The 27,444-nt window shown below is 29.2% G+C and overlaps 1 protein-coding gene across 5 annotated transcripts in view; it reads right to left on the bottom strand.

Annotated features, from left to right (window-relative positions):
* Positions 1-27,444, bottom strand: part of LOC143258460 (neither inactivation nor afterpotential protein C-like) — a 78,159-nt gene that overhangs the window by 28,742 nt on the left and 21,973 nt on the right. For 3 of the 5 annotated variants that reach the window (XM_076517465.1, XM_076517466.1, XM_076517469.1), the window contains exons 3-22: positions 26,422-26,594; positions 25,769-25,873; positions 24,165-24,264; positions 21,347-21,423; positions 19,729-19,871; positions 17,443-17,508; positions 15,980-16,070; positions 14,859-15,026; positions 14,466-14,582; positions 13,576-13,680; positions 11,030-11,113; positions 10,556-10,706; positions 9,769-9,820; positions 9,136-9,337; positions 8,139-8,250; positions 7,607-7,817; positions 7,266-7,407; positions 6,520-6,670; positions 2,233-2,445; positions 178-245 (exon numbers count right to left, since the gene is read on the bottom strand). In XM_076517465.1, coding sequence (XP_076373580.1) covers positions 178-245; positions 2,233-2,445; positions 6,520-6,670; positions 7,266-7,407; positions 7,607-7,817; positions 8,139-8,250; positions 9,136-9,337; positions 9,769-9,820; positions 10,556-10,706; positions 11,030-11,113; positions 13,576-13,680; positions 14,466-14,582; positions 14,859-15,026; positions 15,980-16,070; positions 17,443-17,508; positions 19,729-19,871; positions 21,347-21,423; positions 24,165-24,264; positions 25,769-25,873; positions 26,422-26,594 — 2,531 coding nt within the window. Of the gene's footprint in view, positions 1-177; positions 246-2,232; positions 2,446-6,519; positions 6,671-7,265; positions 7,408-7,606; positions 7,818-8,138; positions 8,251-9,135; positions 9,338-9,768; positions 9,821-10,555; positions 10,707-11,029; positions 11,114-13,575; positions 13,681-14,465; positions 14,583-14,858; positions 15,027-15,979; positions 16,071-17,442; positions 17,509-19,728; positions 19,872-21,346; positions 21,424-24,090; positions 24,265-25,768; positions 25,874-26,421; positions 26,902-27,444 lie in introns of those variants that run through there. The other 2 variants (XM_076517467.1, XM_076517468.1) reach the window with 2 other exon arrangements.

Here is a 27,444-nt window from a genome sequence, read left to right as displayed (position 1 = left end):
ATATACCATGAATTGTGTATTTTTAATTACCATCACAGATATGAAACTAGAGCTTGACTGTTTTGTAGAATATTTATAAAATGTTCACAATAATAAATCTGTGGTAAACTACTTATATTTCTTCTTCTACTTTCAATTATAATGGTAAAATATTTCACTTGGGAGGACCCAACATACCCATAAACCTCTTTGTCGGTTATTTTCCTTTACTTTCACTGTGGACTCTGTTTTCAGAGAAAGATTCCCTGCATTGAATAAAACATCATTATAAACTTGGCAGAGTTAGTACAAAATCCTTTAAAGAAATCTCAGTTATTTTTAAGCTGTATTTTATTTGATGGAAAATTAAAAAATAAATATACCAAAAACTAATGTATGAAGTACAGATCTTCTTTATTAACTGAACATATAGTAAAAAAACCATACAACAGATATAGCTCAAAATGATGATAGAACAATAAACTTTCAAATATTGCCAATTAAAAACAATTTTAAACTTCAGTAATTTTATTTAAAGATTATCATAACAATTTTATGTTTTTCCTTTGTACTAAAAATGTTTTTAATTCTACATTTTATGGTCTTGCATTTATTCTTCTTCCTTAGCTTTAGATTTTATGTGAACAAGTATTTTGATTCACTGAAATCAATCTATTGCTTATTTTTTTGACTGCTGGGTGGATTTTTACATCATTTCACCTGCTCTAAAATTATATCAAGGAAAATATTTGGTATTGAAAGAAGAAAAGTTAAACTGAACTAATCGTTTTGATACTAAACTAGTCCTTCGACAGCCTTAGCCACTTGTAATCACTATTGGCATATGTATATGCTATACTTCCAAAAACTATCAAAAATCAGAAAGAAAATATAATTATAAGCACATGAATTTGTATGATAATTAAATCTACAATTTGATGCATAATAACCAAAGTATAAATTATTAAAACTACCAGTATTCTTAATTTTTGTAAAATATGTTTTCAAAATGTTTTCCAATGTAAAAAACAAAACAAATTACCAATCATACTTCTCTCTGACTATTACCACAACAAGAGGATTTATATATGTAATAATTAAAAATATTTCAAAAGTATTACATGCATAGTTGACTATTTCTATTAATTTTTTTTATCATTGCAAATATTTCATACGTTAATATCAAATAATTTATCTTCAGCATGTAGATCATTAACTTTGTTTGTTTGTTTTATTGAATTCTGAAGTGATAAACTAGAAGGAAGGAAAGGCAACTACTTTTTCCAGACCAATTAGTGGAATTTTATTATCATTCTTTTAATCCACCCATGATCCCAAAGAATATAGCTTAACTGTTTTGGTTACAACAGACTGCAAACCAAAGTTAAGCACACTAACCACTGAGCTTGACCACAAACTGTTTTAAGAAAAACTGCTTATCAAAGCTTAGCATGTCTATAGTGCTTTTAATAAATAATAAATACTTCTGAATGTTCAGAAAACAATCAATAAAAAAGATACATACAAATTTTTACATTTTTAAGCTAACATTAGAGTCACAAAGAAATAATAATGTTGATAAAGTATTAGAACAAACTTTATTAATCTATAATTACAAACTACATTAGCTGTGTTCTTGTAAACTTTACCTTGTGGTTCTAAACAAAATAAAATATTACATTTTTATAGAAAACAAAACTGGACAAGAAACAAATGAGAAAATTAAATTATTTCTACAATGTTACTGCATCTTTAGTCCACATAATAATGTTCAACATATTTAACTAATGAGCTGAAAAATAGCCACCAGCTGTTTGGCTGTTTCAGTTCATGGGCATTTTTTTGTTGTTGTTATTTTATACGAAAAGAAAGAAACTTTTGTAAATGGCAATCCTCATCTTTTAACATCAAAATGAAGTTTATCTTTTTTTACATCCCTGAAGAAAGTTGCCCGATATGTTTAGTTAAAATCCATTTAGAACTGTTGTCATTGTATAGGAAGTATGAGTTAATAAATGAATGGACAGACTACATAGTTAAATTCCACTAAATTTTTCTGATAAAGGTTGATAAAAATATAACAATGCAATTGAAAAAGAATAAATAAACAAGAGCATTACAGTGTAAATACTTAAACTATGGAAAATGCACACTACACTTTTTACAGCAAAATAACCTGGAAAAATATAATTCTGTGTATTATAATGTAATAAACCATCATGCACAAATACTATAAATAATGAATATATACACCTGTTTTAGTCAGTGGCTGAGTAAACATTTCTTTCACCTTAGAATTGATGGAACATGAAAATGCCAAGATAGCTTCAGGTGGAACTTGTTCACAGTTTTTATCCACAAAACCATCAACACTATAAGTAACATTATCAAAAGTATGCTTCACCACAAAAACCAAACCTTCATCTGCTAAGAACTTTATGTTACTCACAGTATTCTTCAGTGATTCTGAAATGGAACAAAAATAAATAAATTCATAATGACAAGTTTCCTAGAATTTTTATCACACAATAACATTATTATAACAGCACACTCTCAATTATAAAGTTGAAATAGTTTCACTTAAAAGAGCCTTACACTGAACCTCTCTGTAGATTATTTTTCTTGATGAACAGCTTAATTTCACAGTTCTGAAACACAGTTTGTATTAGTAACTATGGATATGTTCACATAAGTTGCTTCAAATGCTTGGATGCTATAATTTAATTTTAATAAAATTAATGACACAAGAAAAGCATAGTTTAATGAGTAAAAAAAAGGGAGAATAAATTGTAAATTGATGCAATAAACACGTTTTTCTAGCAATAATATTTTTCAAAACAAGAAAAAAAAATAATTTTATGTGAGAAATGATAGTATCCTTAAATTCATATTGCAGTATAACCATTAAAATAACATTATTAATTATAAAAAAACTCAAAATGTATAACATCTTTTTCAGTTGTTTGACAATTAGAACCAAAAAAAGTTGTTAACTTTCTTTTTAAACTTCAAGTTTTAGTGTTTGTCTTTAAGAAGTATATCAGACAAAATCTTAACCATAAGTTGCCATAATCATTAAATTGCTGAAACATTTAATGGTACCAAATCCTTTATTGTTTCAAATCAGGTGTTTGTATACGAATGCTTAATATCATTCAAATAGTAAACAACCTCCACTTTCAAAAACATTATTTAAATATATTCAGCTTGCAAGTACGAGATGGTCTATTTAATCATATAATTTGTAATTAGTTATTATAATTTAGCAACAGTACCAAAAATAAAGGTATGTAAATCACATTCATCCTCAGTATCAGAATAGAGTCATGTTTACTTGTGGCAATTAAAATCAAATTTTCAGTCTTCAGTTTCTTTATTTATATGTAAATAGGGACAAAACTTCTACTAATTAATGAAACAATAAATAATTACTATTTTGAGCTTTGAGAAACAAAGCACACAACAGGCTTAATTTCCTGCCTACAGTTCTTCAGATCTTGCTTAAAAAAATGTTGAGTGCGTGCATGGTGTGAGGGAAATCTTGAAAATATGTTTAAAACATCTATGTCTTTACTGTTCTGCATTTGACAAGAAAAGTGAAATGTTAATCTAATCAGTGTGAAAATGATGATAGCAGAACAAAAAGTTCAAACAAGTGCCAAAGAGGACAGAAACAGCAATATAATGAAACATGATTGAAGTATGGAGGGAATTATTATCTGATGTTGAAAAAATCTGAAGTAGAAGCATATCCTGAACAAAAACAGTTCAGTAAGATACATATAGAAGGTTTAAGAAATGTAATAATGGAACTAGAATTAACCTATACCTGCAAAGCTATACTATGTGTGTTTTCATAACATATGGTAAGATTTTAGTAAAAGCTACAAATCTTTTGTACAGAAAAATTCAGGTTTTTCAATAAACTTTTATCCATGAATTTCTGAAGCTCTTACTGAGTCAACCTAAATGAAAGATGATTTTCAGGCTAAGAATAAAAATATTTCACATGAATTAATCTCTAGAACCTCCCATGTATATGAAAAGTTCTTTTTGTAAAACTTTACATTTTATCTCATTTTTCCAACTTACTGCTAATTGTAGTAATATCATCAAGGTACAAGGAATTGAAAATATTTAAAGTATGAAATAAGATGAATAATACAATTTATTTTATCTGTTGCAACTGTATTACTGATCACAAAGTTCTGCATTATTTAACAGTTTAAGCATTTCACATCTGCTATATTTTGTACCCACTGAAGCAGTGATCCTCATGTTAAAAGTAATATATCACATAGAGAGCTCATTAGCTATTTCCCATAGAGCTAATGTACACAATATGTGATTGGTGAGTGTAATGTTTTACAGCATGATTGACCTCTTAAAAATTTTGAATGTTTAATTTTTCTGCTATTTTGTTAAGCTAATCTGAGAAGCTTCTAATTTTAACATGTTTGTTATATACATACATACACACACAAAAAGCAAAAAACAGTGCACTACATTTAAAATTTTTAGACAATTCTGAAAGCTTTGTTGAGTCTCACATATTTAAAATCTGCATGAAAATGTGTATCTTAGAACACAAAAAATAAAACTATCACTATAAAAGAATGTCTCAAAACTACTCTAATTTACATGGCTTTCTAAGTAAGCTCTAAATAGGTAAAAAAAAAAAGTCTAATTACATGTTTATAGTTATAACACAATGCTAATGGGATGAGAAACATCTAAAGATTGCATGAATAATGTAGCTCACATTATCAAGACAACAAGAAATAGATTCAGATAGAGAAGAATCTACTCTTTCTATTGGTTGAAAACATATATCCATTGGCCATATAAAGTTGGTCAGCAAACAATCTCAAATATCAGAGAAAAAAGGGGAAGTATATTTATTGATATATGAAAAAACCACGAAGATAGGCAATTAGAATATTATATATTCTTGCTTATAATTAAGTATAATTTTATCACTAATTGGTTAGAAACTGCAGCAGCCTACTTTTAATGTAAAAATTCTTAAAGCAAGGAATCAGAGATTATGATGCATCACATGATACAGAGAAATAAATGAAGAAATTTTTAATAATCTTTTCTTAAAATAGGTTAAAATCTCAATAACATACAAATATTAATTTTACAATATGTTTTCATATCAATTTTATTAACATAAACTGGTCATGAAGTTATGTAATTAAACATTTTAACACTGTAAAACAAATCATGACATGTACAAAAAAGCCATGCCTGAATCTGAATGGTTGAAGCAAGTTTGTTTGTCCAAATCTATGATTTTTGAGCAACAGGGGAAGATTACTATATGACGTGTGTGGTTCACTCAGATTAATGGAATAATTTCAGGATTCTTCAGAGCCAAACTGTCATTTTCAAGTAACTACTTTACTTATTGTAAAATAACATGAACTCCATCAGTAAGACCTTTACATTTCAACACGATGTGTTCAGATGGTAAGTTTTCTTATAGATGATGCTTAAAAAAATAGTTTTTCTAAGTAATTATACTTGTCAGTGGTATCCAAATTGTTACTCAAATCCCAGCCTAAATTAATCACAATACAAGTAACAGGTGGATTAGTTAAATACAAGCAGAGAAGCTGTCTTTATGACAAATATTTTCTACTTACAATGCCAGAAAAAACACGTAGGTTCAAAAAGTCTTGATACAAAATAATAAAAACACTATAATCTATGTGCTTTAGAAATGTGAACCTTTTGAAAGCACTTAGGATAACTAGATTTTTATGATTTTAAATATTTTACTATTTCATGCATGCCAGTTATTTTTCATGACACTCATTAAATTTTTGCATTTCCATTTCTCTTTTGCTCTTTATTAATAAATTTCAGGAAATAGCAGAAAAAGATTAATTTAAACTAGAAATGTTATTAATTATTTATGAAATGCTTATGTTAAAAATGAAACTAGCAAAATTATGAAATACCATGTTTTTGAACTACCCTAATTTTATGATATACGAGTATACTGAGATCAGCTTACACTAACTGTTTTTAACATAAAATAAGCTCAAGTAACATTTTTTTAGAAATTACTTTTTGTGAAACTTAGTTAAACACTATAACATGGTTTGTTATCAGAAAAAAGAGGGGTGTAGGAGAGACAACATTAAACTTTTGAGGGTTTTTCCTGGACCTTCTGATAGCAGCCACTGATTTTCCAAGATCTCCAGAATCAAACAATGTTGTTTACAATATTTCCTCAATTTGTGAAAACACTGTATGTACTTCCATAGTACCACCTAAAGAAAGCAATATAACTACAATATAACTATTTTTGTGCCTATTTTAAGGATTAAATAAGATATGAAATATAAAGTAACCAATGAATTAGTTGATTTTTTGCAAACCATAAAAAAGCCTTATTGCATAACAGCTCCAACAATGATAACAACCCCTTGTCCTACACAAGACCCTATGTAATACTGTACTAATAGTATGTCAATGAACAAGTTCCATAAGTTGCAGTTAAATGAAAACATATAAACTGTAGCTTACCAATTATATGAACATCTGTTACAGGCTGTCTTGTTACATTGTGTACAACATCCAAAATACCACCTGGTCGGTTGAAAAACAGATCCAGTAGGGGTCGATTATCTCCATATTGTATATCTGGATATTTTATACCTTCCATTTTACTGTCATCCTAAATTAATTATTCAAGAAACAACATAAATAAATGCAAGAAAATTATCTCCTCTCTGAGTGTCATTCTAAATTTAGATATATACATTAAAAATAACAATGTGTACACCTGGTAGCTTCAAATCTACCATTTTAATAGCATCACAAGTCAAAGTATTCAATTAACGTTGGAATATCTGAGAATTATAAATCTTTCATCTGAGTGTCATCATACCTTTATAGATATAACATTTCTAAAAATATGTTTGTATCTTCAAAAAATGCACACTTTAACAGCATTACAAAGTTCTCTATTTGATAGTTTTATATTTTATAATGTGTAGATCACTTCTTACATTTCTTTTTTCTGTGCAATACATCATTTACAATAGATAAACATTAACTAGCCCATTTTCTTACATATTCAACTAACTTAAGTTCAAGTAATTTAAGTTCTAATCTATATTTTTAAAATATTTTGCATTTATGAATGAAGACATTAATTACACTGAACATTTTTTTTTCATGTATAAAGAAGTATACATGTCTGTAACTATTTTAAACTGAAAATTAGCACAGTAACATATCCAAGTTTTAGAGAGAAAGAAAAAAATTACCATTTCCTTTTCAAACACATGTCTATTAAAGTGACAGAGGTTCTGTTCGGCTATCATGTTTGAAACTAGTTGCTCAAAACTGTTATTCCTTATATCTTCAAATCCAAGATAATCAGCAATGCTTATGGAGTGAAAATCTCCACTGAAAGGTAAATAAAATAATTAATCAGAATTAGAGTATCCCCCCATTTTATAAAATTAAGTTTGCTTTGAAATAATAAAATTTGCATTTTCTTGATAAATTCAACAAAAAGAACTGCAAATTGCAATATCTTCTAAAATATATATCTTTGTTTTTCAATATATGTGTTCAACTAAGCACTTTACCTAATTACACTTACTAGACAACTGCAGAAAAATGAAGTTGCTTGGTAACCATGTTTACAACCCAGTCTACTAAACGTGAATACAGAAGACGGACAATAATGTTCCTTTTCTTCACTGCATCTTCAACTGTGTTACCATGAGACATAGAAATTCCTCGAATAAGTGACGTACAGGAAGTAAAAACACGTAGTAGTTGGTATTCATTTATGCTCAGAAGACCACCAACTGAAAACAAAGATACAATTTGTAATTACTACAAAAACTTAATCCTTTCTGACAAAAGTAATCATACACATACAGATATATGTACATAGCAATTTCAATTAATATATATTGTAAAGTTATTATTTAAAAACTTTTACATTGTACAAAGATAAAGAAAACGAAGCAAAAATGTCAAGAACGTGAAAAACGTATGATGATATAACAATACTAAAGCATCAAATTTTAAAATGTATATGTGTATTCATATAGTCACATTAAGAATAGATCATTAAAAAGGAATTTATAATTAAAAAATATTTAAGTATTACTCTAATGACTTACTCTTCTCTAAAATCTTAGTGTTGGTGACCTCAGTAACGAGTCCAACTTGTACAAATTGAAGATCACCCAGCAAAATTATGGCTGCTAAACAATTCCAAACAGTAGAAATTTCCTAGTTCAAAATCAAAATAACAAAAATTAATGATGGTGCTCCAAATACTAAAAAAATATTATTGATAAAATGGTTTTCAAAAGCATTTATCATGGTCTAAGTTTAAAACAATAATTTGTACTATTAAAATGAACATCATTTCAAGAAACTATCATTTATACTTTAAAGTAATATATATATATATATATGTGTGTGTGTGTGTGTGTGTGTGTCAATAATAATTTAATTCTAATAAAGCAATCCCTTAAATAAGAAACAGGTCATAATTATTTAAACAATAAAGGAACCTGAATTGTACATACACATGTTCACTGTGTAAAATGCATGATATGTGCATTGTTGAGTAATTGTGATAGATAGGTATATTATATAAATACAATCGTTTATTTCCAGTCTCTGCAAACAAAATGGTGCATGTTGCCCAATTTTCTACAAAAGTAAAGGTTATATAATGAAAGCCTATTTTCAATCTCTAAATGAAATCAAATTATGCAAAAAAAGGAAAGCCTGTTGGGATATTCTTTAGATAAGAGCAATCTATGTAAAGAAAGAAGTGTATAACATTACACAGCTTTTAAAGAAGTATTTAGGTTGCTTTTCAATTTTAAAATGTTATGGATCCAAATAAAAGATGTAAGGCATAAGGTCACCTTCCCAAAATGGTAAGTTTTCACTCTTTTGCTGCATTTTTATTTCTATGCAATCTGAAGATTACAAAAAAGTCATTTCTAAAAGAACAAAATGAAATTCATTGGGCTAAAAGATTTGCTATATTATAAAGCATGCTATTCAATAAACTAACTTCTATCAATTCAATCAAAAAAAAATTGAGTCATTCCAATATTATATTTTCATATTATACAAATACATCAGAGTTCAGTCTACCTCTGTGGAGAAGGCCAAAGAGACAAAACTACTGAGCAGCAAGTTAAACATTTTTTTGTTTCTATCACTGTGGTCTTGACGCATTCCCCACAAATATCGATGGCGTTGAGGTCCTTCCACATCAAGTCCAAACTCTTTCAAGTGACCTGCTGCTCGCATTCCATCATAAAAATAATAGAATACGTAGAAATTAAAGTTGCCCCTGAAACAATACACCTTTTCCCATAAATCTTCTCACCTTGATCTATCTATATAAACACATGTATGCATGTGTATATTATATATATCATACATATATTTACACACACACAAACAATTCTTAGAAGCAAATTCACAAGATTCAAGATAAAAAAATTCTATTTGTCACTTGTTACTAACTTTATATTTGAAAAAACCAAAAACTTTTAGAATAATATCATGGAAACAGTTACAAATAAAAACTAATCTCCAACATTTTTTTAAAGCCAATATATAGTTGGATATTTATCATCTTTGCTAACTTACACAGTACTAACAAAAAAAATGAATTCCCATCAGCTAGGTGTAGACACTATTGATCTAATTATCTGAGAAAAATCATAGCTGAAACTTAAATGCTAACTAGAAACCTCAGTAATAAACTGAAAAACTTACGGCCAAATACTGGTAATTCTCCAGGTTTCAAGAAGGTACATAAACACTGTGGCTGTCATTTAAGAAAAAGAAGGTTAAAACACGATTTGATAATTAGAAAAGAAAAAATTCAATATTATACATAATTACTTTCTGAACAGACTATGCATCAATTTTGATCGCTTAAAATGTCAAATTGTTCCAATAGAATTTTAAATATTTTGAAATAATTTTTTCTTTTTTTTTTAACTTAGAAGGTTCTTTACTTTAGATCAAAATAATGTTTTTTGTTGAAATGACACCAGTATGACCAGCACTACATACAAAGGAAGTCAAATTTACACTTTCAGTTTTGCTTAACAAACAATTTATTACAAGTTAATGTTATTTTTTCTTAAGATATTGCACTTTATTATAGGTGCTACTTGGCCCACTAATTAATAAATTATGAAAAACCTGAAAGATTAGACAAATGGTGGAGGAGAGTGAAGTCTACTAATTGTAGATTTTAGTTCTTGAGACTAACTAGTAGTGTAATATCAAAACTTTGACCTTTATAAGATCTTTGTACCAAATTAGAAACCTCAAATTACAGGTTTACAGCACATAAGATACATAAAAAACTAGGAAAAAGCTTAAAAACTTCCTATAACCACATGATTATATAGTTGTTTTTTAAAGATGATCTCAATTCTTTACATTTACAAAAAGAACTACTTTCTTTTAGAGTAATCAGTTTAAGTTGAGAAAGTTTTAATCTACACTAATACTTATCACATGAATAACATCAAGGTAATACTATCACTACCTCCTGTAATCTTTCCTACTCGATTAAAAGTTAGTTCAACATGTCGGGCACAGCGACTTGAGGTGGAGTTACATGAAGTACGAGCATTACCAAAGGCATCCAAAATAGGGAAGATCTGGAGAAGCTTCTCGTTGACTCCAGGATTAACATTCTAAAACATATGGCATATTTATTTGCCTAAACGTCTTACTTGTTTGCAACTCTGGTCAAATCTTTTTACTCTTACAACCAACAACAATAATAATAATTCAAATGAAATAAAAAAATGTTCATTTTCATATAGTTCTAAGTAAAGAGCTGCTATATTTAGAAATAAACAGAGAACAAATTTAACAAGCTGCAACAAAAAACAGCAACAAAGCAAAGATTAATATATGTTGCACCTTAAAAAAATATTAGAGTTAACAGCAATATAAACACATAATTTATATAATTATTTTTTCCCAAGAAATTATTTAATAGCAATAGACTCACTGTTCCAAGAAAAACCAAGTGCTTTAATAACCAGGAAGCTGCAGTTGATTTGCCAGATCCTGATTCTCCTAATAAAACAATGGTCTTGAAGTAAAAATAAAGAAGAATTTATTATTCTGTTCACAATTACAGCTGGAATTTCAATGACAAACACAAGGTACAATGTACTTTTAGCTGTTTATAGAATATAAATAATCAGTTTATTCAAAAATTAAATAAAACTACTAATCATAAGAAAATAAAACAAAAAGATAAAAATACATCCATTATATACAGTATATCTATAAAACTATACAAGGACATGCAAGCAGTTCCCAAGCACTTGAAATACTTGTATATTATTATAACAAATATATGTGAACAATATCTTTAATTCAGTAAAAGGTTCATTGGCTCTTAACCATATTAAAATAGCATAATTACTGTATATATGGATAAGTTCAGTTGATTTAATTATATGTATGTATGCACAGAGATGCCAACTCTTTCAAATGACTGAGCGTAATGATTGTAGACAGAGCCCGTACAGATATCATACAACCACTGGATACAGTTTTGAGTCATCCATGTCTGTGGATTTATCTGTGGCTAAACTGTAAACACTGTTGGTAAGTATGCTTGAAATCATTTTGTCATCTTCACAACCCAACATTTGTACAATGGCTGTAGTTTTGGTTCTAGCACAGCCATATTTTTTTGCTATATCAGAGTCTGGGAACATTTTTATGAATAGATGTCCTGCATGATCAGCTACAGCTAGGGGTAAATTATGAGCAATGACGAATTGCGTGAACATCACTTCTGCATTTATGGTTTCATATTCTGAATTCTTACTCATAAATGTCGTTACCTGCTTTTGTTCATGAGATGCCAATTTTCTATGTCTGGAACAATCCTTTATCCCGCCATGCGCCACAGAAAAATCGATGTGACAAACTGTACAAAACGCATGACTGTCACTGACTTTTGATGCAATGACCGGATATTTTGCACAATACTCTTTCCTAAATTTTTGATTCACAGTTTTAGTCCTTTCAGATTTACCAGAAACAAGACAATCTGGTGAACGAGGCCTCTTTTTTTTCCATGTTGTGAACGATCAAATTGGTGTTTCTATGCAGCATAGAAAACGAGAAATACCCATCTACGTGAGTGCTGATTGGCTGGCAAGCACTGATGACGTAACTATGGATTCCCCCACGTACCTAGTATGGAGAAGCACCGCACTCAAACAATTGGTAGATGTCGGAGATACAAATATTTTTTAGTATTTCAAGCACAAACATGATTATCGCAAGTAGCCATTTGGGCTATGTCTTATTTATTATCAAAATTTATTTGTATCTTACTAGAAATTTTCTTTTCACCCCTTTCAAGCCCTGGGGAAACAATTTATCACTTTATTGTATAGGCCTATATAATATATAATTTGGGAGTTACAACAAGTCGTAATATTTGTCTGTATGAGCGTATAGTTGTAACGTATACACCAAAATCCTCATGATTACGCTCAAATCGTAATGGTTGGCACCTCTGTATGTATTGTGAGGTGGAACACAAATTAAATAAACTGACCATATGCATTATAAATAATTACTTCCATATTTTATCAGCCTGTTTCTCACAAGTAAATAACCTTTTAAATTATTGGTAAATTAACATTTATTAAGCCCACAGTTCAGCATCAAGTAAGAAAGAACAGCAAAAGGTAATCAATCTCATTACTCTTTACGGAATTATTATCATTATGTTATTTCACTCTTAAGCCAAGCTGAAATGCTTAAAATTTTTAGATTGTGCAATGATGACAACATTGAATATTATTTCCATATATATAAAAATCACGTGCTAGAAATTCAGATTAATTTTAAATGAAACTAGACTAATTAAATTAACAGCATTATAATGTTAAGACTAACACGAACTTTAACTTGCATCAAACTATTTACATTTCACTATGCAAGTTAAATATTAAATCTAAAAATACATATTATCATAATGAACAGTCATTTTCTAAATATGGAGATAAAAAATATCACATTAACAAATTAAAAATACTATATACAGGATTTTTTAAGAGTCTCAAATGCTATACCCATGTATTTTGTTTGTGTTGCTAGTCGGGGTCTCAAATTCTGTATCCATATATTTTGTTTGTGTTGTTAGTATGCACTTCCTTTTTTGATTACTGACACTGGATTAATTTCAGATTTTAAAATTAAAATATCTTGACAAAAGGCATTACATATAATAAAGACCCATTAACCCTATCTTTTTTCTTAACTTTTCATTTGAAAGAATACACCAATGGTGTTAATTTGATCCAACACTCAAAAACATGGCTAATAGTCTTTAAAAGTCATAAATGAGTCATCTGTGCTCTGCCTACTACTGGTATCAATCCCCAATTTTTTGGTGTTACAAGCACTCACACTTCTAATGAAACCAGTTATTTAGAATAAATCTTTTTTTTTTTTCGTTTCAAATTACATTTAGATAGTTTGATCATCTTTCTAAAATTCTAATTTCCAAGTGAACTCAGAGACCTGATGACACTGATGATGTAGCATATCCTGGTAGGACCTGTCACTAACAGCAAATAAGTGTGGTGGATTGTCAGAAAACGTTTTCCCTTCGTACTTTGGATAAAACTGTAACCAAAGTAAAACTTTATAACACAGTTCAACCATTTTATTCTAATTGTTCAATAATACACTTAAATGTTATTTATTTATGTAACAAGGACCTATTCAAAAACACTTAAACAATATGCAAGATTTATAAAAACAAACATTTTAATTTGTATGTTTATAATGTCTACTTCATGCTAAGCACTGTAAAACATTACAAATGTTTTACTTTTTAACTTGTGTAAGACTAGTTAAAAATGAGGGATTAGAAATTATTAGCAATCATATAATGATGCTTCACACTTTTTAGCATAAAAAATGTCTAAAGGAATATGTTCATAGATTTAAAAACACAGAATTATGATCATTAAAAGAAAAGTTTACATCATTATTCACATTAAATATTGTTGCAAGACTACAATATGACTTTCTATTTGTTGGGAGGTTTATTTAACTGTAATAATCCTGGTACAGTCATGATACTTCTGCCATGTTCATACCTTGAAATAAAGTATTATTAGTTGTGACAGCAAAGATGAGAGATTTTAAGTCAAAACAATAAAATCAGGAGTAAGCAGTATTATCCATAGGTGTTATTGTGGAAAAATTTTAGACATCCAAATAATTGGTGTAATGTTACAATTTTAAAAAGTTGAAGAAAACCAGCAACCTCAGGTCATTTAACTGAAAGCACTTTTGTTTATGACAGTTTATCATAACTACATGATGTAACTTATAATGTTATTAAACAGCACTTTAGTCAGATCACACTGTCTATCAAAACAAACTTAATACAGAAAACTTACCTTTTCACTAAGCTCATTTGGCATAACAAGAGGATTGAGACTGATTAAAATATCTCCACAATAAGTATAAAACTGGTGTTCTTTAAATCTTCCCCCTAGGTGTTTAATGACCGCATCCTACGTTTGGTAGAGAAGATTTGTTTGTCAATTAATTTATAATACTGTGAAATAACTTACACATAAAGTTTACATTTATTTATAGTTATATAAAAAGAAATAGCAGTGAAAGTTTTTTGAGAGGATTAAGTTGTTCTACTCTGAGGAAATTATTCAAGTAAAGCTTTTTTTCCACATTTTATCCGATAGAAAAATGCTTGACAGTAAGCAGAAACAAAACAACTTATAGCATTGCCAGTTTAAGAATGCAATAAAATCACAGAGCAACAACAATACCTCAGTTACATTATGCAGTGCTGCCACATCATCTATAAGTAACCATTTTGGTTCTTCGTCCCAAGCTTCCACAAACCATGATCCCAAAACAGATACTCTGTGTGTGAAAGTAGTAGGTTTACTTTGCTTGCAAGTCTTCTGAATTAAATGTTGAAGCTCCACAGTTACCTGTGATAAAAAAACAATCACAATAAGAGGTAGAGTAGAAATTTTCAATGTTTAACAATCAATTATACTGGGAGTATTTATGCTAATTCAAAATAGAAAGGTCACATTTCTAAATGTTATTTTGCCCATAAACTTCTTGCACAAGAAATCACTGATAAAGATGATTAAATTTACACAAATTACATGATAAAAATAGTTTAATGAAGTTTAAAGATTTAACAGAATTCTAACAAGTTAACTTTAAAATATCTAGCTCATATATACATACATAAACACATTAGCATCACTAAATAAAATTAGAAAAGTCAATTTTAAAGAAATAAAATAGTTTTCAAGTAAAATATTTTACAAAGGTAACCTCTTAATGATCAAAAATAAAAAAATGAAATTGTTTTTTATTACTTTTGCTAATCCCTACATTTATACAATTACTTTTGAAATATGCAGAAATTTAAAATAAAAATCAACATATCCTTTTACAACCTTTACTGTTTACATTATCATCTATAATAAATGAGTGAAATACCAAAGACTTAAAAAGAAATTACTACAGAAAATGCATTAGCAAAATTATTCTAAAAATATTTCTTAATTTGAATTGTCAGCGTAACACTGAAATCTGGCAACCATATTTATATTATTGTTATTTTAGAAACACGTACCTGATATTTACATCCATCACAATTTTAAGCATTGATCATAATTAATATATTTTAATATGAAACTCAAAATTACATTTTGTAAACACACAATTTTAAAAATATTCAGTGAGAGATAAATTTTAGTGTACCCAAACAACATATAGCTATTCAAAGTTTTTGGATACATTAAAATTTAAAACAGGCTTGGTTTTGTTGTGGAACCAAGCTACCCATAATCTTTCACACAAGATATGTTTGACCAACACACTTGATTTTGTTCAAACTAAAGGTAAAAACAAAATTTCATTTTACATGTGTGTCACTTTTTGGTAGCTGGATTAGAAAAGGATGCTTCATTAATTCTTCCACACAAGGTCGATAATCAAAGTTCCAGATGAGACATCTGCAAAATAAAGACAAACTCCAACACAAACATGATGTGAAACAGTAGAGCTTTTCTACTAATATGTTACGTGCAAGAACTAGGTTCTGATATATGTAACAGATTTACCATTATACATTTATTCTAATATCTATGTTTGTTTCAGTTTAATGTATGTAAAGTACATTTTAAATGTGTATTGAACAAGTCCTGCCTGTTATTTAAATTTGAAGAAAATTCTCCAGAGTAGGAACCAACAATATACATTTCATAAATAATAACTGAAATGTGACTGTATATTACAAAATACTAGTCCACTAAAACACAGCCAAGAGAGGAAAGACTAAATGTCAGTTTTACATGACTGGATATGTAACAAGTGTGCACATGTACTGCATCAATGCTAGTTATGTAATGTTAGTTAGGCATGATTGAAAGGTCAATATAATGAAAAATAAATATATATGTAAATATATAGTGTTATGAGACTTAAGCTATTTAGACTAGACATTTGTATTTTTGCATTATAATATGTAGTCATTCTAGCCTGAAAAAACCAATTTAGACTTACTTTCTAATTTTTTTATGATAGTTACAAGGTTGGTCAAGTGACAGACCCCACATAGTTAAAGTATAGAAAATAGCAAAAATATAAAGCCTTACAAAAACAAACACTTGAAATGTATTTAGGAGGTTTCAGAGATCATGCAAATAATATTTGAGATTTCTGGGACAAAGAATAGTTTTTATAATCATAACATGAAATCACTTTGCACTGAGACTAGTAATAAAACAGACTATTTTCACAAACAAATCGTTAGTAAAAGTATTTCATTAAATAATCTGATATTTTTGTATACAAAATACATTTAGTCTTTACTAAAGGTTTACCAAATTTTGTGAAGATATGCGTGCATTACTTCATGTGTAGACAAACTTGTGTATATTATACCAAGCCATTTGTGAAAGGTTTAAGAAAGAAAATTGTGTGTATCAGTTGCATTGGCAAAGATCATAAATTTGATACATATTAACATTCATTTAACCTCTAAAGTAAAATTAAAATTTCCAGTTATTTGAAATCATAATACATAATGTACATACCATAATAAGTTGGAGACTCCTCCAAGATAAGTTATAATGCACAACATATTAAAGGTCTTGAAAAGCACCAAATTATATTCAAGATATAGATACTAGTACTGCAAAAACTTATACCTTTATAATGTATACAAGTAATATTACTCAATAATAACTAAAGATATTTCTGTGAACTTAACGCTTAAGATTATGTTGTATTCACCGATCTACAGAGAAATGGGACTATGTTTATTTATTTTTTTTATTTTCTGAGTTAAGTTAACTCAACAACAGCAAAAAATTAAAACCTCACTCATTTATGAAGTCATTAAAGATCTGAGACCAGTCTCTTGGATTCTTCATGGTTGGAGGAGGATTCCTGTACAAATACAACTAGATGCAATTTCTTAGCAAAAACTTATGCATTTACATATGAACATACATATAAAGCATTAAGGATAAAACAGAATAATAATTGCATGTGCTTCAACTTGGAATGCTTTTGCATTTTTAGCTTTAATCTATAACAAAATGTATTCCTTCTATTAAACAACTTAAACATTTTGATGTCACTTTTAAATTCACTGATACATTAAATTTACTGATATAATTAAATATAATTATTCTTAATCCACAAATTAAATAATCATGTTAAAGCTTTTCTTCTTTTATACTACATCAAATAAGAGAGTTTACAATCCATTATTTTAGTGTGTGGATCAAAATAGCCTTTCACACTGTTCGGAATGTATCAAATTTACAATTGTATAAAATACAGACATGCTTTACTATTCACTTTTGAGCATATAAAGAACTACATAAAATGCTTTGTAGAAATGCTTAACCTTGTGTTAAAAATATTCAGAGAATCATAATATTTATTAATTAATAAACAATATCACTATCCTAGTTACGAGATATGTACGGTTCATTGTTTCTTTTGATTCTGTCCTTGAAGTTTTAAATAGAGAAATGTTTCTTTTAATGGAAGGAAACACAAGAGAAAACAGAAAACCACACAAATACTTTTGTAAAATTTAATCAGACAAACAAATATTTCCTGATGATCTACTGAACACTTATCAGTTCAGATTAGATGTACTGAGAAATACTGGTTATGTAAGAAAGTACACTTTCAATTGTCTTGATACACTATGAACATTATGTAATATACGTTATTTTTTTACAAACTGAAGTGTTATAATTCCCTCTTGAACAAAATTATATTATTTTATAATTTATGATAATTAAGATAACAGTATGTTTTTTTTCAATTTGAACCTTAAAAGTACAATGGTGAAATTTGTATCTCATTTTCATTTATTAATAATATATTTTTAAACAATAGAGCTGTTCAAAAACTTTTCTATAATGGTAACTGTTTGTCTTTCATTATACAAAGTTAACAAAAATTATTCATTCTCTAGCTCAGATAAATTACAACATCCTTTAAACCCTGTTAACTTTTATGATAAACAAAAAATTGACACAAAGAAACTATCAAGTGTCTGAATCAGTTCATGCAATATGATGACAAAACGAAAATGTTAGTTGAGAAGAACTACGCAATACATCCTTTTGCAAATTAATTGAAACAAATGGTCATTTTACAATATTTTCAGATGGCGGCCAGTGTAGGCTCGCTAGACCTGCTGATTTCCTTCAATATTCATTTTTTCAAACAGACGGCATCATTAACTGTGTTTTGCAGTATGGTTGATCTATTTTTGGGATATATGACAACATTTTGAGGAATATTATGCCATTCAAAATTGCATTAGAAGGGCAAGGAGACTAGTCAAAAAACAACTTCTTACCAACTCAATGAAGAAAAAACGGTATCAATGGGGTCTGAAATACAAGAACTGGACACAAGAACAATGGAGGAAGGTGTTATTTAGTGACGAGACTCATTTTTTCGTACAGGGTAAAAGAAGTCTGCATGTTCAGAGATCTCCAGGTGAGAAACTTCGAGAATCACACATCAATCAGTTCGTAAAACATCCCTTGAAGAAGATGTTTTGGGGCTTTTTCAGCTACTATGGTGTCGAAGGCTTACATATTGTAAAAGGTATGATGCGAAAACCACAGTACATCAAAGTTTTGCAGAAAAGAGTTGTTCCAGAATAGAAAAAGAGATTTCTAGATGGATCTGGCATTTTTCAGCAAGATCTGGCTCCGTGCCACACATCGAAACTTGTGAAGAATTTTATGACTACAACGTGAATAAAGGTGCTGGACTGGCCTGGAAACTCTCCAGACTGAAATCTTATTGAAAATCTTTGGGTGATTTGTAAAGAAAGACTTCAGGAAAAAGACTGTACTGTGAAAGATAAGCTAATTGAGGCCATAATTGAGGTGTGGTATCGTGATCCAAAAATTAGTAAAGATTGCAGTCAACATGTGGATTCGATGCCAAAGCAGATTAACGATCTTCTGAAATATAAAGACGGTCATATCATGTATTAATTTGTGAGTAATTTTTGGATTCTCAGAAATAAAATGCAAAAAATTGAAAAAAAACTTAGTTTTCCATCTTGTTTCAATTAACTTGCACAAGGGTGTAATAGCAACTTTGAATGACCTTTATTTTACAAACCTGACTGTCTTCAACATGACTCCATTGAAATGGACGTTTTCTAATGGTGGATGACCATCAGCTAATTCTATTGCTGTGATACCTAAGGACCAAACATCACAGCGACAGTCATAATTCAGATTACAATCATTACATGCTATAACCTGCAAAGAAAACAAATGAACACTTAAATGAATATAATGTACATAAAAATGAATTTTCAACAGAACTAATTACAGCCTAACTGTATTATGTATTCCTTTTACTTCAAAAAAATTGATGGTTTTCATACACTGTCGTAGCACCATGTTGGTTACTCAATACAGTGTGATGAAATTTTTATCAAGGTAGAAAAGTCAAATTATATTAGTTAGGGTTTATTTAAAAAAACAAAAAACAACAACATTTGTAACTTGTAATATTTTACAATCACACTTCTAAATGTTTTGTATATTACAGCCTAGAATATAATTTTCTTCTTATATTCAGTATTGGAAAATTATGTTTTATTACAAGTCCATACTGCCACAAGTTGTCACTCGTTATTTTATGATGATGTATCTTGACAATAATCAAGATACATAATCATAAAATAACGTTTGTCAAAGATAAAACATTTAAAGCTCATCACTCCTCCTTTCTATTATGAAAATAATGGTTTCCAACTTTTCAATTTCAAAGGTATTATCACAAATAAATCCACAAGTGCCACATCTAGTAAACTGACCAGTATGTCTCCATATGGAATAGTATGAATAAATGTTTCATTCTCCAGCTGCTTGAGAAATGCAATGATTGAAAGGGTATGCCACAGAAGCAACTCGTATATGTGACTTGCATTGCTTTCCCAATTGGAATTCCTTCTTCATTCTGTTATATACTCTTGTTAGGGTCATTCGAATGGCTTTAAATGACAACCCTTGCATTCATCAATTTTCACTTATTACAAGATGCCACATTTTACTTACCATGGTTAGGGAGAGACATTTTGTAGTTCTGTTTCTGGATGATCTTGGTTTTCCAAATTAATTCATATTTTTAGTTTTTCAATGCCATTAAAAACCAAATATATCCCCATCCCACAAGTTCTAAATGCTTAATCTGAATGCATCTCTATGGTTATGATCTAAGTGTATAAATATTTTACATTAAAATGATAAAAAAATCAGTTTTCAGTGGCATCACACTACCTAGAATATTCCAATATCAAAATGTACTTTTTTATAAATGTTGTTCCACCACAACTTTATATCAGCTATGGTTTCACATGAATTGTTGATATGCATATTCAAAATCACTTTAATGCAACTTACTCAATATTCTGTATAATCTGAATAATTTACAGCACCATTGGGCAAAAAATAAACCAAAATAAATCCATATACATGATCAACAATTAGTCCTCTGTAAATGTTTCTAAACTGAAAGATACAGGAATTTAACATTCTTTCTTGTACAATATAGAGTGTATTAAAATGTGCTGAAAACACAAAATTATTAAACAGATCATCTTATGCAGTTTATTGTATACTTAAAGATGAAGAAAAAAATACTTTACTCTTTATTTAATAATTATGTATGGGAAATATTCATTTCAAAAGTATTTGTTCTAAAAATTATTTTTACATCATTTAAATACCTCTGGAGCCATCCACCATGGAGAACCAACACAATGAAGCTGACTGTCAGAATCTTCCTCCAAACTACAAGAAAGACCTGTTAAAGTAATTCAAAATAATGTAACCCAAAATTAGAGGTTTTACATAAGTCAAAGAAACATACAAAAGTTTTATATCATAATGATATAAACCTTACATTCTATAAATAATTATTAACACCTGCTTAGAAAAGAGTTACAACTCGAAATTATACTTTTGAGAAAAATTGATGACTGTGGATTACTGGACAAATTTGAATACAGCAGTTATTGTTACATTTCTATCCCAAGACATCTGTAGTCTCAAAAAGGTACATTTATTTTTCACCATGAAGGGATGTCAGGTAAAAGACATAAAAATTTTTTTTATGTTTCTTCTTTTTCCAGAAATAGTAGTTATAAACCACTCATTTATTTCTGGACCAAATGTCTTGTTAGAAACAGCCTAAACACTTTTTAATTTTCTTAACTTACTGCTCCAGTTTGATTTCACTTTATTACAGCTCCTACAGATTTCATACTTGTGCCTTTCTTGTGAATTTACAAGTCCTAAATATCAAAATATTTTGTACAGTTAGAGTTTTTGGTCTGCAATTCCTCACTATTTTGATCAAGTTAGTTGAGATTTTGCCTAAAGATATGTTTCAACAACTCACACAGATAAAAATCAGAGATTTGTTTATTTTTTCAATTTTATAAAGACCAAAGGTTTTCGAAAGAATATGTGAATCATAAGAGAACAACTGTTATGAACAGTGTTCTTATTCACACAATGCATGAAATTAAATATAAAATGTCAAAGAACAGGTATTTTTTGCCAAAATATTACCTACAAAGGTTTTGCCATTATGAATAAATCTATTTATGCAGAAACTAACCATCTATATAATATAAGTTCAGAACTTATTATCCAATAATATAACTTTCTCACAATGAAGTCTCAAATACACACTGTGTTAAGTGTCTGTTTCTACGAAATATTTAAGTTTTAGTTTATGTGCCATCCTGCCTTAAATACCATTCTCTTTTTAAACCTATTGTTTTTCCACAGCACAAAGTAGATATAAAGGAAAATGCTATGTTTGTTTTTTATTGCAAATTTTCATATCTTTTTCTTTAAGATTTCTTGTTCATGCCCCCACCATTACAGCAGTAAGTCTACGAATTTACAACACTAAAATCAGGGGTTCAATTTCCCTCAGTGGGCTCAAAAGATAGCCTTATGTGGTGTTGCTATAAGAAAACACATACACACATTTTTTCTTGTTCATAGCTTAAGCTGGTGAAGAATAAAAACACTTAATGTAAAAGAAATGGCAAGAAAGATTATGCTGGATTATAGATATATTTGCTAATAATTTTTTTGAATGTATGGAAATAAGCCTATAATGAAATAACAGAACAATCACAAGCTTCATTCTTTTTTACATGACATTTGCCAATGTAACACTTGTCAACACCAGAAGGACAAGTTAAATAGTAAGTGTATTCCAAGACATTTTCTATTACGTTTTAAGCAAGATGCATCTTCTACAAACCAATTGCCTATTCCTTTAAGACAGGGATTGGCAACCTACAGCCCACAGGCCATCCACTCACAGACATGGCCTCTGGCCCCTGTGCAGAAAAAAGTTGCCAACCCCTAATTTAAGAGATCCATTGAGGATTTCAAGCTAAAAGTGTGAATTAAAAAAACAACTTATATTTAAAATTTAAGATCTCTCTTTTGTCTACAACCTATCATTATCAAGAAAACCATTTAGTCCCAAACAGAGCATGTTGGTTACGTTGAATCATAAACAATCAATAATTTATCTGAAATGAAAATTGGTACACAATATTAAAAAACCAATATTATTTTACTTATCTGAGCTCACAAACACCTGCAACAGATAGTGTTTTTGTATTATATCAGTTATTAAAGAATACAATATTAAAATTAACTTCTAATCAGAGCAAGATATGTAGTTACAGTGAAATTTGAAAAAAAATTCACTTAGAAATGAGCATGGCTAATTAAACAACTTTTTTTACATTTTCACTTATACAAAAATTACAATGCATGGTTTAATCAGCTGATTAACTTTGCTGCTGATGATACTTTAAGCCTTAATCCTAATAATATTGACCAACATAGAAGGTTTGTGTTAACCCTACATATATTATGTTAATGCAAAAACAATCTTTATACTAATAGAAAATAACTTAAACAGTAATGGCATTTGATATACTAAACACAGTAACAAATATTGTTAATGAAACACAGAAGCCTCAAGCCATTGGAATTAATTGTTGCTGTACACATAGAATTATTTTAAAAATTTAACCACAGAATACCATGCCCAGTTTTTCTCCAATTTTTTGTAACATGTCTTGTCTAATGAAAAATCATTAAGCCACTCCTATTGTAACTATAGAGGGAAATAACATTGGTAATAATTTATGATAATAATGCTAATGTTTCAACTGTGTATAGTTAAAAGGAGTAATTTTTCAATAGTATAATCAAACACTAATAATATTTATAAAGAAACAAAATAATAAATGAAGAACTAACTCAATACACATGCAGTGTATGAAAAATGTATAAAAGTATATACATATACATTACTGGTAACATTAACCTCATGAATTGTGTTGTAAGTGTATCATGTATTTATAGGATTTTAGCACACTTGTTCATATGAACCTAAAGAAAAAAAAATATTATTTTGAAAATAACTTACTAATGTGCATACTTTATATGACTTATGTACTGATTCCTGATTACTGCACAACATGCTATTAAGTTATAACATACTCAAGTCTGCAAGTCGAACATAACCATCCTCTGTAAACAGAATGTTTGCAGCTTGAACATCACGATGTGTTGCTTTCTCATTGTGAAGAACCTGTAAACCCTGTAAAAAAAAATTATTGTTTAACGTTACTAAAGACCAGGGGCATAGATCCTGGGGGGATGGGGTATACATCCCCCCTTCATTTTAGGTGGGGGGTATGATGCATACAATCATCCTCCCCTTACAGTTTGGTCTGTTGAATTGTTTTATTGCATCACAGGCCTACAAATTGTGTGTTTGTTCTTGTGATTCTCGTGTTCTTACCAATCGAATTACATAATTAGGCCTAGATGTAGGCTTTTTCAGTAGCCGAAATGTACATCTTTAATATAGGCGTGCTTCTAAATTTTTCGATCTAAATGATAGTTCATAAGTATCGGTCAGCAGGCCTAAGTATACATGCAAGTATCGTGGCAACAAGATTACTCTGTGACTGCATTTTTACAGCTTTCAGGTTCATGTAATCAGAGATTACCAATTTGCAAATTGAACAGTCCACATAAGTGATTGCAAAAATCATCCCCCCCCCTCATCAGGTGTAAAAAATCTACGCCCCTGCTAAAGACACTAGAAAGTAAAAGCAATAAAACAATTAATTATATTTTCCACAACTGTAAAATTTAATATACATATTTTTGAAAACATTAAGAATTCTTTAAAAAGCATGGAAACATCTACAGAGATTAATTTATCCATTTGTTAAAAAAAATTAATTATTATAGACTAATTTACAGAACTAAAACTGGCAATATTAAAATATATGAAGCAGAGTTTCCTCCTTGTGTCTGTCTTGTGCAAAAAGTTGTTTTGAAGAGCTAGTGGAGTCAAGTTTGACAAAATGTGGTAGAACAATTCAGGTGGACCCCTCACCCCTTCAAGATTGAATTTCATGAGACACAAAAGGACCATGTTTGGCAGTGATTTCAACCTCATTACTGGCCATGCATAGCACAAGCAATTAGATGAATGAATCATGTCCTATGGTACAGCATAGTGAAAGGTGATAGCCTATGCACCCATTTTAGGAATTAATTTTTAAACCCAGCATTACAATTTGAAGTACATTCATTACTTTATTTTTCATTTAAGAATAGGAGTTTTATTGCAGCTTTACATAAGACTTTGGTAACACCTGATTTGGAGTACTATGTTTAATTTTGATTCTTTTACTAAAGATACATTGCAATAAAATAATTCAAAAACAGGCTATTAGAATGACACCTTGTTTAAATTATTTAGATTGTGGTGAAAAGCTTCATTATGGTCTTGTTTTTACTGGATATATGTTTTTAAAAAAGTCATGCTTTGGGTGTTCAAACACTGTTAGCTGTTAGAATGGTAGAACAAAAATGTTGTAAATACAAACCTGAATCTTAGGAGTAATAATTTTAAGATTTGAAAGCCTAGATTCAATTTGATCTTTTACAGAATTTTTTTTATTTTCAATTAATTATACAACTTTAAAATAGCTTAGGATGTGGTGATAATTTGAGCTCCTTTAAACAAAAACTTACAAAAGTACCGTGGGAGTTGGAAAAATTATATCATGGAAACAAAAATATACCTTTAAAACTTCCTTTAAGATATACGCAATGTGCTTTTCATCCAGATATTTTTTGTCTCCTCGAAGTCTCTGAACAAGCTCTGCAGCATTTCCGCCCATACACAACTATGAATTTTGGAAGAAAATGTACTTTACTTAAATTTTAATAAACATTAGTATTCTTCTGATTGATTAAATATATATTATTCATTGATTAAAAGTTCTTACGAAATTTAGATCATGCAAGAATAATCAACATTTGGTTACATATTTCTTTTGCATTTCAATAGAGTTACATTCATTTAAGAAATATTAAAATATAACGAAAATAATGTGTAGCTTCCAAAAGGACTGAACAATAGTCTCATAAATAATAACTATAATTTATAACTTGAGAAAATTCTTCTCAATGTTATGTGCAAGTTTGCAAATTATCCTATCCATGTTTGTTTAAGAAAGGTAAAGAAAGCATAAAATCAGTGTGATTACAAATATTTAAAGTTTATTAAACTTTATGTTGTTATGAATATTAAAATAAAAAAGAATTAACATTTTAGTGTTCTAGTTTCACTTTTTGTGCAAGTGATGCACTGGAAAAAATATACAAATTATGTACAAAATAGGCTCTAAAAATGCAAAATTTATTATGTGAAAAAAGAAAGAGAGAATCTTACCTCAATTGCAAACCATATTTCATTGCCATTGTCCAAATCAACTTTATAAAATGTGCCATAATAATCAGGAAAACAAAAATGAACTATCAATTTGCTCAAAGCTTTATGTTCTGCTTCAATCAGTGCATAGTTTCTTGGAATATGTTTTACTACCTTAACAGCAACAAATCTTTCTGAAAAGACAGAAAAAAAAAAATCAAATAATCAACGTTATTAACGTGATCCCACATTACAGAAGGCCCGGCATGGCCAAGTGTGTTAAGGCGTTCGACTCGTAATCCGAGAGTCGCACCAAACATGTCCGCCCTTTCAGCCGTGGGGGCGTTACAATATTACAGTCAATCCCACTATTCATTGGTAAAAGAGTAGCCCAAAAGTTGACGGTGGGTGGTGATGACTAGCTGCCTTCCCTCCATTCTTACACTGCTAAATTAGGGGCGGCTAGCACAGATAGCCGTTGAGTAGTTTTGTGCGAAATTCAAAACAAACAAACAAACACATTACAGTACACATTCCACGAATTAAACACCGCATAAATAAATAAATATACATTCAACTATATCTGTAAGTTAGCGTATCAGCCATAGTTTGGCTAGATCTTAAATAACAACGTCACCCAGTATTACACGAGTAGAACTTAAATTTTCATAATTTTTAATTGTTAAATACAGTAATACTTGATGCAGTTTTATATCAAAAAACCTTTAATAAATTAGAGTACATGCAGTACTCAGAATACAAAGGGAATTGGAAGTGGTTTACTGCATATCTACTACTTTCAGGTTTTATAATTTTACTGTAACTTTTAAGCATCAGTTTTTGTGGTTGTGCCTTATTTATACTGTTTATTGCCCCTCGCTAGTACAGCGGTAAGTTTACGGATTTACAACGCTAAAATCAGGGGTTCGGTTCCCCTCGGTGGGCTCAGCAGATAGCCTGATGTGGCTTTGCTTTTAGAAAAACACACATACACATAGTTTGTGTATTTATTATTTATAAATTACTTATACTTGCGTTCGATAG

The sequence above is a fragment of the Tachypleus tridentatus genome, chromosome 8 (assembly GCF_004210375.1).
Source record: "Tachypleus tridentatus isolate NWPU-2018 chromosome 8, ASM421037v1, whole genome shotgun sequence".
Lineage (NCBI taxonomy): Eukaryota > Metazoa > Arthropoda > Merostomata > Xiphosura > Limulidae > Tachypleus > Tachypleus tridentatus.
The sequence above is the reverse complement of the archived record's forward strand: the minus strand, read 5'-3'. Positions and strand labels throughout refer to the sequence as shown.